The sequence below is a fragment of the Hippopotamus amphibius genome, chromosome 7 (genome assembly GCF_030028045.1).
Source record: "Hippopotamus amphibius kiboko isolate mHipAmp2 chromosome 7, mHipAmp2.hap2, whole genome shotgun sequence".
NCBI classification, from domain to species: Eukaryota; Metazoa; Chordata; class Mammalia; order Artiodactyla; family Hippopotamidae; genus Hippopotamus; species Hippopotamus amphibius.
In genome coordinates, this window is record NC_080192.1 from 89,456,640 (window position 1) to 89,469,923 (window position 13,284).

Sequence of the window (13,284 nt, forward strand, 5' to 3'; positions counted from 1 at the left end):
TTTCTCCAACACCCATGAAAGAGATTAGACATCAGGATATGAGGCCAGAATCACATTTCAGGAACCCTCGTGTGAGCATCATTGGCTCAGGGCTCCTCAAGTCAAATAGCAAATATATCCAGACAGGCTCTGAAAAGTCTCACGTGAACAAGTTTCTGGAATGCTGGTTTGACCCATAAAGCCCGTCAGAAACTTAGACGGGCTTTTTAGGAAGTATTGGGCAGGAGACAACCACCCTAGACGTGTTCGCCTGGGGATGTCCTTCTCTAGTAAATAGCATTACAGAAGCTCGGGGTTGCATGGAGAGGATAGGAAGAAAAGCACCTGGGAAGCTGAAACACTGCCGTGTTCGTTAGGCCTCCCGGTGATCTGCCCTGGAGGGAACTGAAGGCCCGAGAGTGCCATTTACTTGGTCTTCATTTCAAGAAGCACAGTAATTGTGTGTGAGCAGCTCTTTTGGTTTAGGAAGATGCTCATTCATTCATCCTCATGATGGCCTTAGGAGGAGGGTGTGGGTAAGCTAAGTCTGCCAAGGGCTTGCATGGGTGACCCCCTAAGTCCTTGGCGGAGCTAGGACCCAAGTCCTCAGAAGGCCCCACTCGCATCTCCTCCACTACCTCAGGGGACCATCCATCGAGTTAATGCAGGTAAATATTTTTATTTTGTCTCTTAGCACCAATAGAAAAATTGTGTATGGCTTTTTAGGAAAATTTATAGTAGATCTTGTGCCATCAGTCTGCACCTCGGCAGAGTCATTTAGAGTAGAGTACATTTCCTGTTAGTGTCATTTCTTCTCTACCCACATTTGAGAGGATGTTAGCGTTGAACCTGGGGATGGGTCTGGCCTTCCAGAGATGGCCGTAAAGGCTGAAGCCCCTCTCCTTGAGGTGACTGGTACCTCCCCACCTCCAGAGGAGCCATAGGAGGGACCAGGGCAGGAAGATGTCCAGGCTGGGCTGGACTCAGGAGCCACTGGGGACTGGGTGCACGCTGCCTCCCCGTGACAGGCACAGAGGATACCCTTGGGGCCCACCCATTGAGAAACAAGGTGGTCCATTCTCATATGGCCTTGGGAGAAGCCATCCTGCTGCCAGAGCGCTGGAGCAGCTCGTGGGCTGCCCACTAAGCCCCCCTGATGAAGGAGCTGGCCGCGGATGGGCTTGAATCACCTCCAGTTGAATGAAGGCTCTCACAACAGTGTGCATCCCCTTTCTCTTGTTTCCTTTGGTGCTGAAAGCTCAGTTTCAGGAGCTTCTGCCCTGGAGGTTGAACCAGCAGAATGTGGACTTGCCTGTCCAAGAGAACCTGGTGACTTTGGCTGGTGCATCCCCAAGTTTCTGTCCCAAGCCAGTTTTCCCAGCCTGGCTGGGGTCTGGCCTGCAGAGCTTAACCTATTTTTCCTTCCTTCCAGTGGTCTGAAGAGCCCAGAGAAGGAGTTCTGCCAGGTGGCCTGTGGCAGCCTGAGGAAGAAAGGACTGCTTGAGGATGGCACGGCGGGGGCTGCCTGGGATGGGCCAGCAGACCTTCCCTACTCTGCCTGCCCTCGTCTGTGTGGGATTTTTGTCTTTTGTGGGCCTTCCTTCAAAACTCTGTCCAGAACTCTGTCTGCTTGGGGTTATCCGGTGTGACCTGGAAAAGAAATCAGTGGACCACAGTTTAAAGACTGGTCAAAAATGAATGGCATGAGGTGGACCTCCTGTTTACTTAATGAGGTCTGTGCATTGGCATCTGCGTCCAGGTGTATGTGGGTGTGTTCTGCCAGTCACGGATGCCAGGCTGTGCTTTTTTTTAATGGGCTCATCTCCGCCCAGCAGTCTCCATCCTGCCCAACACAGGAGATTCCTACAGTTATTACAGTTTTTTCTCATCCCCTGATTGGGGAAGAAGGTGGAAAAAAAGCATAACTGCTTTTTGCTACGTGAAGACACCAGTGTAAGAGGAGCCACGTCTGTCCTCTGTCCACAAAGCCCTCAACCAGCCCGATGTCTTCCACAGACACATGATGTTGAAGAACCTCCCGAGCCGTCGCCACCCTCGAAGATAATTTTTTATTTATTAGATGGATGATGGTGTTATTTTTAATCTCTTAAGTCAATGTAAAAAGCATAAAACCCTTTCAGACGTCTACATTAATGATGTATGTGTTGCTGGCCAGAAACTTAGACTGATTAGAAATGTCTGGTCTCTTTGGAACAGCTAAAGCTTGGGGAAAACCACCAGGATAGGTGGAGATGGAAGCAGAGGATGAACTGCTGATGGGAGCAAAGACTGGGGTTCAGAGGTCTTGCTATTTGATAATCATAACTGGTAAATGCCCCAGGATACATTCCTGTTGAAAAGCCAGCAAAGCTAGCAGTGGAGATACGGCACCTTGTCAAGGAAGAGGAAGAGTGCCTGTGTGTGCATCTACATGGGGAAACACAATAGTGACTACACTGCTCTGTTCTTAAACATATTAACTGTCTAGTGGCACCTCCAGGAATCTGGTTAGAGATAGTGCATTAGCAGAGAGCCATGGGCATTTGGGGCTGTGCCCATGAAGGGAAACCAGTGACTTATTTTCCATGTTGTTACTTTGTTGATTTGTTGCTCTATTTTGAAAAGGAGAAATTGAACTTTTCTATTTATTTTTAAGCATTAGGAGAAATATTCCAATGATTTTTTTTTTTTCTTTTCCATTCAGGATGCTTGTTTCTTGGGTTTTTTTTTTTTTAACAAAAACTCTAACAAGCACCTCCACTGTGTGGGTCTCGCTTTTCCCTCAGAGAAGGAGAAAGTGTTCTCCTGGGTACTTTCCAACCCAGTGGGTCTGCCTGTGGGAAACTCCAGTTTCCTCCAACTGCACAGCGGGAGTGCATCCATAGGAGTTGTCATTAAAATTTGGAAACAGAAAAACAATGAAATAATATGTAAACTCCTTATGTGAGGGAACTCTTATTCACTAATATTTGAAAAATGGTTTCTACCTATTAACCCTTCAGTGCCTCTAGCTCCTCACATCATGAAAGGGACCTTTAAAATATGTCCAGTTGGCTTGAAGTTCCTACCAGTCATTTTGTCCTTCTCAAATTCTTTTGCCCCAGTATGTCTATTTCAATGAATTTTCTCTGTATTTCTTACAGTTGAGGTAATTATATGACGTTTTCTTAATTCTGGCATTTTTATTGAATGATGCAGCACCCAAAATGCCCAGAGCAGAAATGGGACCTGTTCACCAGCAGTGTAACTGACCCAGCTCCTGGGCTTTAGTCATAAAAGAAAATACACTTAAGTTTGCATTCCTTAGGCTGGTCCTACAGTAGCAGATCTGTGGGCTGAGGCTTGACCATAAGAGACCAATGAAGTTGACACTGGTTTGTGGACCCCAGTGTGCACTCTCTTTTTCTCATCGGGCTCTCCTGAAAGTCTGATTCCGGTTTGGAGAGACTAGTGAAAGTGGAGTAGCATCACTCGTTTTTAACTTGAGATTATTTTTACTTTAGGACAATCTTGCCTTAGTCTTTCAGAGACTATTTGAGGTCTGGTTGCCTTTAAAGCGGATGAACTGATGTTGAGAATGTCTTGTGGGGCTTTGTTCACCTACTGAATGGAAGGATCCGTGTCCAGTCTTTAGGCGTTCAGGAGCCTTTGCAGAGAGGTGAAAAGATGAGGATGGAAGCAGAGGGAACCTTCTTGGTTCCCCAGGGGCACCTCATATTTCGTGTCTGCAAATGCTCCAGTCTAGCGAGTCACAGCTGCTGGTGCCCCCTTCCTTGTCCCCTTACAGCCATGCGGTGAATGGGCTCCACTGTGTGCCATCCTAGAAGTGCCTCTCGAAACAGTCCCCTGTAAACCAGCAGGTCTGAAAGAGTTGGAAGCAGAGGCTAGGGTCAAGGCAGGCCTGGCTGGATCTTTGCCCATGCTCCAGGATATGAGAATCTTGCTTCTTTAGTGATTTTTCTCTTAGAAATCAGATGGCCAACAAGCATTGGATTCCTGTGCCATTTGTGGCATTGGTAATTCTTTGGTTAGCTGTAAAAATGCCCCCTTTGCAGGTTACAAATCATTTCTAATCCATCTCTGTAGGTTCCCCACATTTCCTTGCTTTTTAGAAAGCCAAGTTCATTATGATTAGGGAATCATTCCCCAAATCTGACCTGGTAAACAGTCGCACCTGGGGGGTGGGGAATACAGCTGTTTCCAATGTCTGTCTCAGGAGAAATGAAAAGCCCCCATTTAAAAAATTAAAAAGGGAGGGGGTGTTTTCCAAATCTTTTATGGAGCCTGGATTCTCCCACTGCTCTATGGACTGTGACTTCTTTAAGCATACTGGCAGGAAACATCTTCAAATGAAAGGATGTACAGCAGCCAATTCTGATCTGGAAGACACATCTGGACACATGTGTAACCAAGCAAGATATGAGTTTGCCACTGTGTGCCAGCAGAGGAGGGGACAGAGTGTCCCCAGAGTCTGTTTTCCCATGAAAGGAGACGGTGGGATTGACATTCCCTCACCCATATTGGTGAGGGAGGAGGTGTGCTTCCAGAGCTTCTTGGGAGCCTGGTCTATGCAGGTGGACAAAGTGTCTGGCATCTTCAGGTTTCCCAGGTGTGGGCTGCCTCAGTGTACACGGACCGCTGGCTACTCTTCCAGGCAGTTTTGGCAGGAACAGTTCAGTGAGGCTCCAACACTGCTCAGGAGATGCCCACCCCTTTGTACGATCTGGGCTTTGATTCCTCCCAATCTGCTCAGCTGAGGAGGGGGCAAGGGGACGATTCAAAAACCCAGGACCAAGGGGGACATCACAAAAACTAGATGAACACATATGTTTGTTCTTAATGTTCTAACATAAGACCTGTTCTCTCTAGCCACTGATTTCACCAGGCTTTCTAAAATATCTCATTGTAAACACATACATAGTACTGAACCCCTCTTCCTAGTGTAATAATTTACTGAAGTGTTCAACTTTTCATTATCTTATATTAACAAACCTGATGCTTTTTTTTTTTTAGAACTTGTTACTCTGACTTCTGTATATGTTGCACTGAAAAGGTTAATATTTAATGTTTTAATTTATTTTGTGTGGTAAGTTAATTTTGATTTCTGTAATGCATTAATGTGATTAGCAGTTCTTTTCCTTAATATCTGAATTATACTTATTTAAAGAGTAGTGAGCAGTGTAAAATGCAGTTGTGTTTTTCAGTAATGTGTATTGTTGTTCAGTTGTACTGTACCTTGTATGGAAGGATGAAGGAATGAACTCTTTTTTTTTTTTTCCTAAATCAAGACTGGAGCTTTTCTTTCATGAGATTGGGAGATGGCTGAAACACATTAAGATTTTTCTATGCAAATGTGAATGATGAGAAAAAAAACTAGATGCTCTTTTGCAAAATGTGGGTATCCTAAGATGAACTTTAGTTGATCCCTGTCGGCTTGTGAAAACCAAATTCTCTGGAGTTCTTTTCAATATATAAGTATTTCATTTACTATGTGTCCAACAACACGCTGGCTAGTGTGAAAGAAAAGATGAACCATACAGTCGCTGCCCCACAGGAATTTAAGTCTGGCTGAGATTGAATGACACGCAGAAAATAATTCCAGACTAATTCCAGCCAAAATACAAATAAAGCTTGAAATTGTAAGGGAGAGAGTGTGTGTTAATAGCTGTGATTCTCCAAGTGTGGTCCCCAGATGAGCAGCAGCAGCATCACCTGGGAACTTCTTAGGAACACACATTTTCAGGCCCCACCCCAGACCTATTAAACTCTGGAGATGCCCCATGCCTGCTCCACCTTCCAGATGATTCTGATACATACACACGTTCGAGAACCACTGTGCTATAGGACCCAGTGAAGGGGCTCCTGTTTTTAGGAAAAGCGTTCTAGAGGCTTTTGAGAGGAAGTGAAACTTAACACAGTTTCCCTCTTAGGGTTCAAAGTCAGTGGCCGTCAGACAGTACAGTCTTGAAGCAAGGCCTGCATTTATTTGGATCTTCTCTGCTCAGCCCAGTTGAAGTAAAAAACAGCCCTGTCCATATCCTAGCACACCCCCACTCACACCCCTCCCCACCAGGCCCCGCCGCTCAGGTTCTAACAGTAAGGAGTTGTTCTAGAACTCTCAACCCAGTTCTTCCAAGCCTCGCTGCACATGAATTCCCATGGCTAACCCTCTTCCCTTCGAACCTGTGTGTGGACCTTGCATGTGAAATGTAAGAGGACTGCGTGGAGAGGCAGCGGAGTGCGAAATAGTTGCTGTGCAGTGTGAGATCTTGGTCCCAAGGAAAGTTCAGCTCTTTGTAGCGAGGGAAGGGTGTATGAAGCCCGTTTTCCAGGCCTCAGAGGGCTTGGGATTGGCCTGACTTGCAGGGACACAGCAATCCAGGCAGCTCCTTATTCTCCGTGCCCTGGTCTGGTATCTGTCCCTCAGCAGAGCCTTGACTCACCTCTGGGGAGAGGCGGGGAGAGACCTCTCCGCTTGACTCACCTCTGGGGAGAGCGGAGGAGCGACCTCTACCCTTGACTCACCTCTGGGGAGAGCGGGGGAGCGACCTCTACCCTTGACTCACCTCTGGGGAGAGGCGGGGAGAGACCTCTCCCCTTGACTCACCTCTGGGGAGAGCGGGGGAGCGACCTCTACCCATGCTCAGGGTGCCCGTGCTGACCCTCGTCCATCTTCAGGGACATCGCAAGGCCTGATTTCTAAACCACTGGATTTGCTACTTGCCCCCCTTCCGTCTCCTCCTCCCTGGTTTCCAAGCCCTCCTGCCAACACTGCCTCTGCCACTGCTGGGGTCTCAGCCACTCAGGTGCACTGGACAGTCTGAGGTGGTGGTGGAGGACCCATCGCAGGAAAAAGCCCCCATGAATTTGGAATCAGCCAGACCTTCCCTCATTTATCCAGCATTTATCCAGCTGACTTGCAGTTGCAAACTTGAATCCATGATCTGGATGGTTAGGGCCCAGTCTTCAGACCCCTGTTTTGCCTGGTTGCTATAAGCCCTGACTCCTGCCTGGCCCGGCATTGGGGTGTGACCTAGCCTTGCCTCCACTCTAGCTCAGAGCTCCTTGCCCGGCAGCAGCCTGGAATTCTAGCCCCAGTGCTCTTTCCCCATCTCCCAAAACTCCCTCTTCTACATTTGCTCTCTGCAGGACGTGCTCTGCAGGCCCTGAGCTTTCTGTGTCTGCCTTTTACATCCAGAAATAGAAAGTAACATGCCCGTGGTCACACACCCTGGGTCTAGCAATGCCTTTTCCACCAAGCTGGTGACTCTCACCCCAGATCAACTGAATTCTAGAATCTGTGGGGGTGAAGCCTGAGCATCTTTTAAAAAGATCTCCCCATGATTTTTTTTAATTTATTTACTTATTTTTGGCTGCATTGGGTCTTCATTGCTCTGTGCAGACTTTCTCTAATTGTGGCAAGTGGGGGCTGCTCTTCTTTGCGGTGTATGGACTCCTGTGTGGTGGCTTCTCTTGTTGTGGAGCATGGGCTCTAGGTGCGTGGGCTTCAGTAGTTGTGGCACAAGGGCTTAGTTGCTCCAAGTTATGTGGGATCTTCCCGAAACAGGGCTCGAACCCATGTCCCCTGCATTGGCAGGCAGACTCCCAACCACTGCACCACCAGGGAAGACCCTCTCCCCATGATTCTAATCCAATCCCTACTGCCCTCTGGAATACACCAAGCCACAGGGAGCACATGGCACAGGAGAGGTTCAATGCCTGGATCTGAGCTACCCATCCAGGGCATCCCACCCTAGTCCATGCTTAAGTATCCCTTAATATCCACCAGGTGTTAGCCCTGGGAAAACAGGGAGGCTTGGACCTCCTTTCAAGTGAGATCATCTAAAGCAAAGAAGTGAGATAACACCTGTGGGAACAGGGGCCCCTCAGAAGCACCATGTGGCTGATGCTTGAGGTTACGCACAACTGGGCAATGGCTTGTCAGGAGCCAAAGTCTGGGAGTAAAAATGTGGTGACATTTATACTAAAAACTAAACGGGAGAAAAAAAGCCTCTCTCCAGGGACATTTACCTCAATGGGAGCTTCACGCCCTGGTGTGCAGCTGAACAGGTGCCTTAAGATGGGAGGAGCCCCTGCTGCCATGAAGTCCTCCAGGGCAAGTCCAAGTCTGGCGGGGAGCCCCTCTCAGGGGGTCAGGAGAGTGGAGTTGAGAAATGGGCAAGGGAGCAGCTTCACTCCCTGGGCTGGTCTGCACGGCATGTTCCAGGGAAGGCGTCCTCAGGTCCAGAAATGTGACATCCCAGAAGGACTGTGCTGTAAAGAGCTGGCATCATCTAAGCCTTGTCCCCCCAGAGTGGAGCAAGCAGCAGCACCCCTCCCCTGCAGCGTGGCTCTCCCACCTGCCTTTGTAAAAGACGCCCCCCAAAAGAAGCACAGGGGCTCTGGGGCCCTGTGATGGAAGGAGGTCCGGAGGTGAAGGCCTGGGGTTGGTTGCAGCCCTGCTTCTTGGCTGTGTCCCTCTGGGTGGTACTGATTCTTTTGGAGCCTCCAGCCCCTGCCTATTTAGCTCCTGCCTGTTTAGCTCAGAGAGCTGTTGCGATAAAACGTATAAATTCCCACTTGCTCAGCCTGATTCTTGGAATAAAAAAATCTAGTGTGATCCTAAATGCTGTTGATGTATCGTCCAACTCAAGGGAGGCCTTACTCTTCCGTCCTCCAGTGATATTCAATTCAAGGTAAAAGAAGGCATGGGGAGGGGGGAGTGTATGAGAAATTTTTCCAGAGAGCCAGTGGCAAAAAGGACCACATCCAAAGGGTCATGGTCCCAGGACACCACCTTTAGAAGTGGTTAAGGACCTAGAGGAGTGAGGAAAATTGTCCTTGGATGTAGGAAGGTATTCAGCGTGGCCTGAAGTTTCAGGGCCAGAGACAAAGAGGTTGACCTCAGCTCATTAGAGATCTTTCTCATCATCAGAGCTGCCTTCTGGACTCCTGTGTCCCCTAACACCCAGGTGATCAAGCAGAGACTGGGTGACCACCAGGGACACAGGGGGTGCCCTGGTGAACCACAACATGAGCCAAAAGACCTCTGGGGGCCAGTCTTCCTCCAGCATCCTGACCACAATCTCCGGCCCATGAGTCCATGGGTTACCCTGGCACTCCAAATCTCCATTTACCACAGCAGCCCTCTGGAGCCCAAACTGAAGCCTCTGTCCTCCCCCTTGTCCTGCTGTGGCTCTTGTGCCTCCCAGAGCTTCTCAGTGATGGAGGGGCATCTCAGGCCCTGCCCAGCCCCCTTCCCACCCACCTGCTGGCTCTAGAGTCTATTGCTTAGCCATACTCAGGAGGATCCCTATACAGGGACCACAGCCCCGACAACCCTCAGGAGAAGGCCTTTCCTGGCTCTCTCTCCATCCCCAAGTGCCAAGATGTACTGGTGCCCTCCCAGATCCACTCTCCACCCTCCTCTGCCCTGTGCCCTGCTGTGGACAGCCTCTATAGGGCTCTCTTGCCCTCTGGCTTCTGGTTCAGCTAGTGGGAGGCCCTGAAGGAGAGACCAAGGTTATTCATTTGTCTGATTTTTGTTTTTATGGTGCAATTCTTTTCTGTTTTTTAAATTTACCTATAGTTGATTGACAATATTATACTAGCTACAGGTGTACAGCATAGTGATTCAATATTTTTATAGATTATGCTCCACCTAAAATTACTACAAAATAATGCCTATATTTCCCTGGGCTGTACAATATATCCTTATTGCTCATCGGAGGCCGAGGTGTTTTATCCCCACTCTCTTCCTGCTCCAGTGCTATGTCCCCAGTAATTACATCCCCAGCACTCAGAGCCCTTCCTGCTTCGGCTCTCACCACACTTCACGTGCACCGCTTCCTCCCCTTGCCCCTCTGCTCTGGGGTGGCAATGGCTCCCCACAGTTGCTAGTTTTAACTCTTCCAATCTTGCCCCTCAACCCCCACCTTGCTCTTTAATTTCCAGGAGTGCTTAACCGGAGGCTAAAAATTCACATGCCGTCAGGGGTGAAGCTGTTAATCTGAATTAGTGCAACTGAGGCTTCCCTGGTGGCGCAGTGGTTAAGAATCCGCGTGCCAGTGGGGGGGACACGGGTTCGATCCCTGGTCCAGGAAGAGCCCACATGCCACAGAGCAACTAAGCCCGTGTGCCACAGCTACTGAGCCTGCACTCTAGAGCCCACGAACCACAACGAATGAGCCCGTGTGCTACAACTACTGAAACCCATGCACCTAGAGCCCGCGCTCGACAACAAGAGAAGCCACCAAAATGAGAAGGCCGAGCACCGCATCAAAGAGCAGCTCCCACTCACCGCAACTAGAGAAAGCCCTCGTGCAGAAACGAAGACCCAGCTCGGCCAATAAATTAATTAATTAATTTTTTTTAATGAATTAGTGCAACTCCTGGGCGGGAGCGTAAATGCTCACAGGTAGTTTGAATCTAGCATGAGAGCTGGACATTGGGATAAATTGGGGTGCATGGACCTCTTCTGAGGGGGGCGATCATGTCTCAGTTTCAGCCCATGATAGATATCCAGCAAGGCGGCCCGATTTTCCATTTTTTCAAGAGAAGCAGAAAATCTGGACTTTTTCATGAAATATCTCCATTTCTAAATGTGACTCAAATTCAGAAACCACTCTGTGGCCCCACTGAAATCTGTCTGCGGGTCACCATCCGTTTGCAGTCTTCACTCGCAAGCTGTTCACTTGCCTCCAGCTCTGCCAGGCCCTTTCACACCTCTCTGCCTTCGCAGTTCTCTTTGCTAGGAATGGCTTTTTCTGCTTCTCGGCCTGAGCAAATTTCTGGTTCTTCAAGAACAGACTCACACCTCACTTTCTCTCTGGAGCCTTCTTGGATCCCCAGTGCAGAGCCTTCCCAACCCACCTAGAACACTTTGCACATACTTATGTTAAGACACTCATCTCACTGTGCTGCCACTGTTTGGTTGTTTGTTTTTTTGTTGTCTTTATTGGAGTATAATGGCTTTACCATGTTGTGCTAGTTTCCACTGTACAACAAAGTGAATCAGCTGTATTTATACATATATCACCATATGCCCTCCCTCTAGAGCCTCCCTCCCAACCTCCCTAACCCAGCCCTCTAGGTCATCACCAGTCATCGAGTTGATCTCTCTGTGCTATGCAGCAGCTTCCCACTAGCCATCTATTTTACATTTGGTAGTGTATATATGTCAGTGCTACTCTCTCACTTCATCCCAGCTTACCCTTCCCCCTCTGTGTCCTCAAGTTTGTTCTCTACCTCTGCATCTTTATTCTTACTCTGCCACTGGGTTCATCAGTACTGTTTTTTTAGATTCCATATATATGCATTAGCATATGGTATTTGTTTTTCTCTTTCTGACTTACCTCACTCTGTATGACAGACTTTAGGTCCATCCACCTCACTACAAATAACTCAATTTCGTTCCTTTTTATGGCTGAGTAATATTCCATTGTATATCTGTGCCACATCTTCTTTACCCATTCATCTGTTGATGTACATTTAGGTTGCTTCCATGTCCTGGCTATTGTAAATAGTGCTGCAATGAACATTGTGGTACATGTGTCTTTTTGGATTATGATTTTCTCAGGGTATATGCCCAGGAGGGGGATTGCTGGGTCATATGGTAGTTCTATTTTTAGTTTTTTAAGGCAACTCCATTCTGTTCTCCATAGCGCAGCCACTGTTTGTTGACAAACTCCTCCACAAGTTGTCCTGTGCCCAGGATCATCTTGCGCCCCAGGTCATGAGCTTCTCAAGGTCAAAAACCTCTATCCTATGCATCTCTGTAGCCTAAGCATTTAGCCTTATGGCTGGAGGATGTAAGGTGATACAATAACTCTTTGTTGAACAAAATCTTCAGATATACGGGGCTTTGGGTGGACCAGTGTCTGTCTCTGGAGGCAGGAGAGCAACGTCATGTGGGACCACTGGGTCCTATGGGGCTACGTTATCTGGACTTGGTGTTGCATGCTATGGTTGGACACCTCACCGTCAACTAGGTCTTTGGGACTTTCCCTGGTTTCCTATCCATCATGAGAGCTTTGATTCTAGTCAAAATACATTAAACATTCTGACCAGTATCTTACCAAGAACTTTGTCACAGCCTAGGTGAATATGACAGGAATATTTTTCGCTTTTTTCCCTCAGATTTATTGAGATAGAAATGACATAACATTGTGTAAGTTTAAGGTGTACAATGTGATGACTTGATAGGCGGATTATTCGATGATTTGATTTGATACATGTATCTGTTGCAAAATGATTACCACAGTAGGGAAATTAACACTTCCACTCCCTCCCATAGTTACCTGTCTGTGTGTGCAGTGAGGACATTATCTAATCTCTGATGAGACACAACGTTATTCCTTAAAAAATGTTAAACACAGGTGTAGAGTTAAGCAGTTGTACATTTGTGATTTAGCAAAATAATTCTACAGAAAAAAATATCTAACCTCTTAGCAACTTTCAAGTATGTAATACACTATTTTTAACTATAGTCACAATGCTGTACATTGTATCCCCAGAACCTACTCATCTTACAGGGAAGTTTTTACCCTTTGACAAATTTTTCCCCATTTCTCCCACACCCCAGCTCCTGGCAACCACTGTTCTATCCTGTTTCTCTCTGAGTTCAGCTTTTTTAGATTCCATATATTAAGTGAGGACATATAGGATTTGTTTTTCTCTCTCTGAGTTATTTCACTTAGCATAATGCTCTCAAGGCCCATCCATGTTGTCACAAATGGCAGGATTTCCTTCTTTCTCATGGCTGAGTATTATTCCATTGCGTATACGTGGTGCATCTTTAGCCATTCATTCATTGGTGGACATTTAGGTTGTCTCCGTATCTTGACTATCATGAATAATGCTGCAGTGCACAAGGAAGTGCAGATATCTCTTTGAGAACCAGATTTCATTTTATTTTGCTATATACCAAGAAGTGGGATTGCTGAACTATATGGGTGTTCAGTTTTTAATTTTTTTTAGAAACCTCCATACTGTTTTCCATATGGGCTGTACCAATTTACATTCCCACCAGCAATGCACAGGAGTTCCCTTTACTCTGCATCCTCGCCGACACTTGTTGTCTCTTGTCTTTTTGTTGAATAACCATTCTAATAGGTGTGGAATGTTATCTCATGGTTTTGATTTGCATTTCCCTGATGATTGGTGATGTTGAGCATCTTTTCATATACCTATTGGCCATTTCTATGTCTTCTTTGAAAAAAATATCTATTCAAATCCTCTGCCCATTTTTTAATCTGTTCGGTTGGTTTTTTGCATTGAGCCACGTGTTCCTTATGTGTTTTGGCT

General features: G+C 47.2%; 1 protein-coding gene across 3 annotated transcripts in view; it reads left to right on the plus strand.

The window, feature by feature from the left end:
- TGFA (transforming growth factor alpha) overlaps positions 1–2,710 on the plus strand; it is a 100,927-nt gene extending 98,217 nt beyond the window's left edge. For all 3 annotated transcript variants that reach the window (XM_057742989.1, XM_057742991.1, XM_057742990.1), the window contains exon 6: positions 1,412–2,710. In XM_057742989.1, coding sequence (XP_057598972.1) covers positions 1,412–1,419 — 8 coding nt within the window. In that variant the 3' untranslated portion in view covers positions 1,420–2,710. The remainder of the gene's footprint in view (positions 1–1,411) is intronic.
- The last annotated feature ends 10,574 nt before the right edge of the window (positions 2,711–13,284 follow it).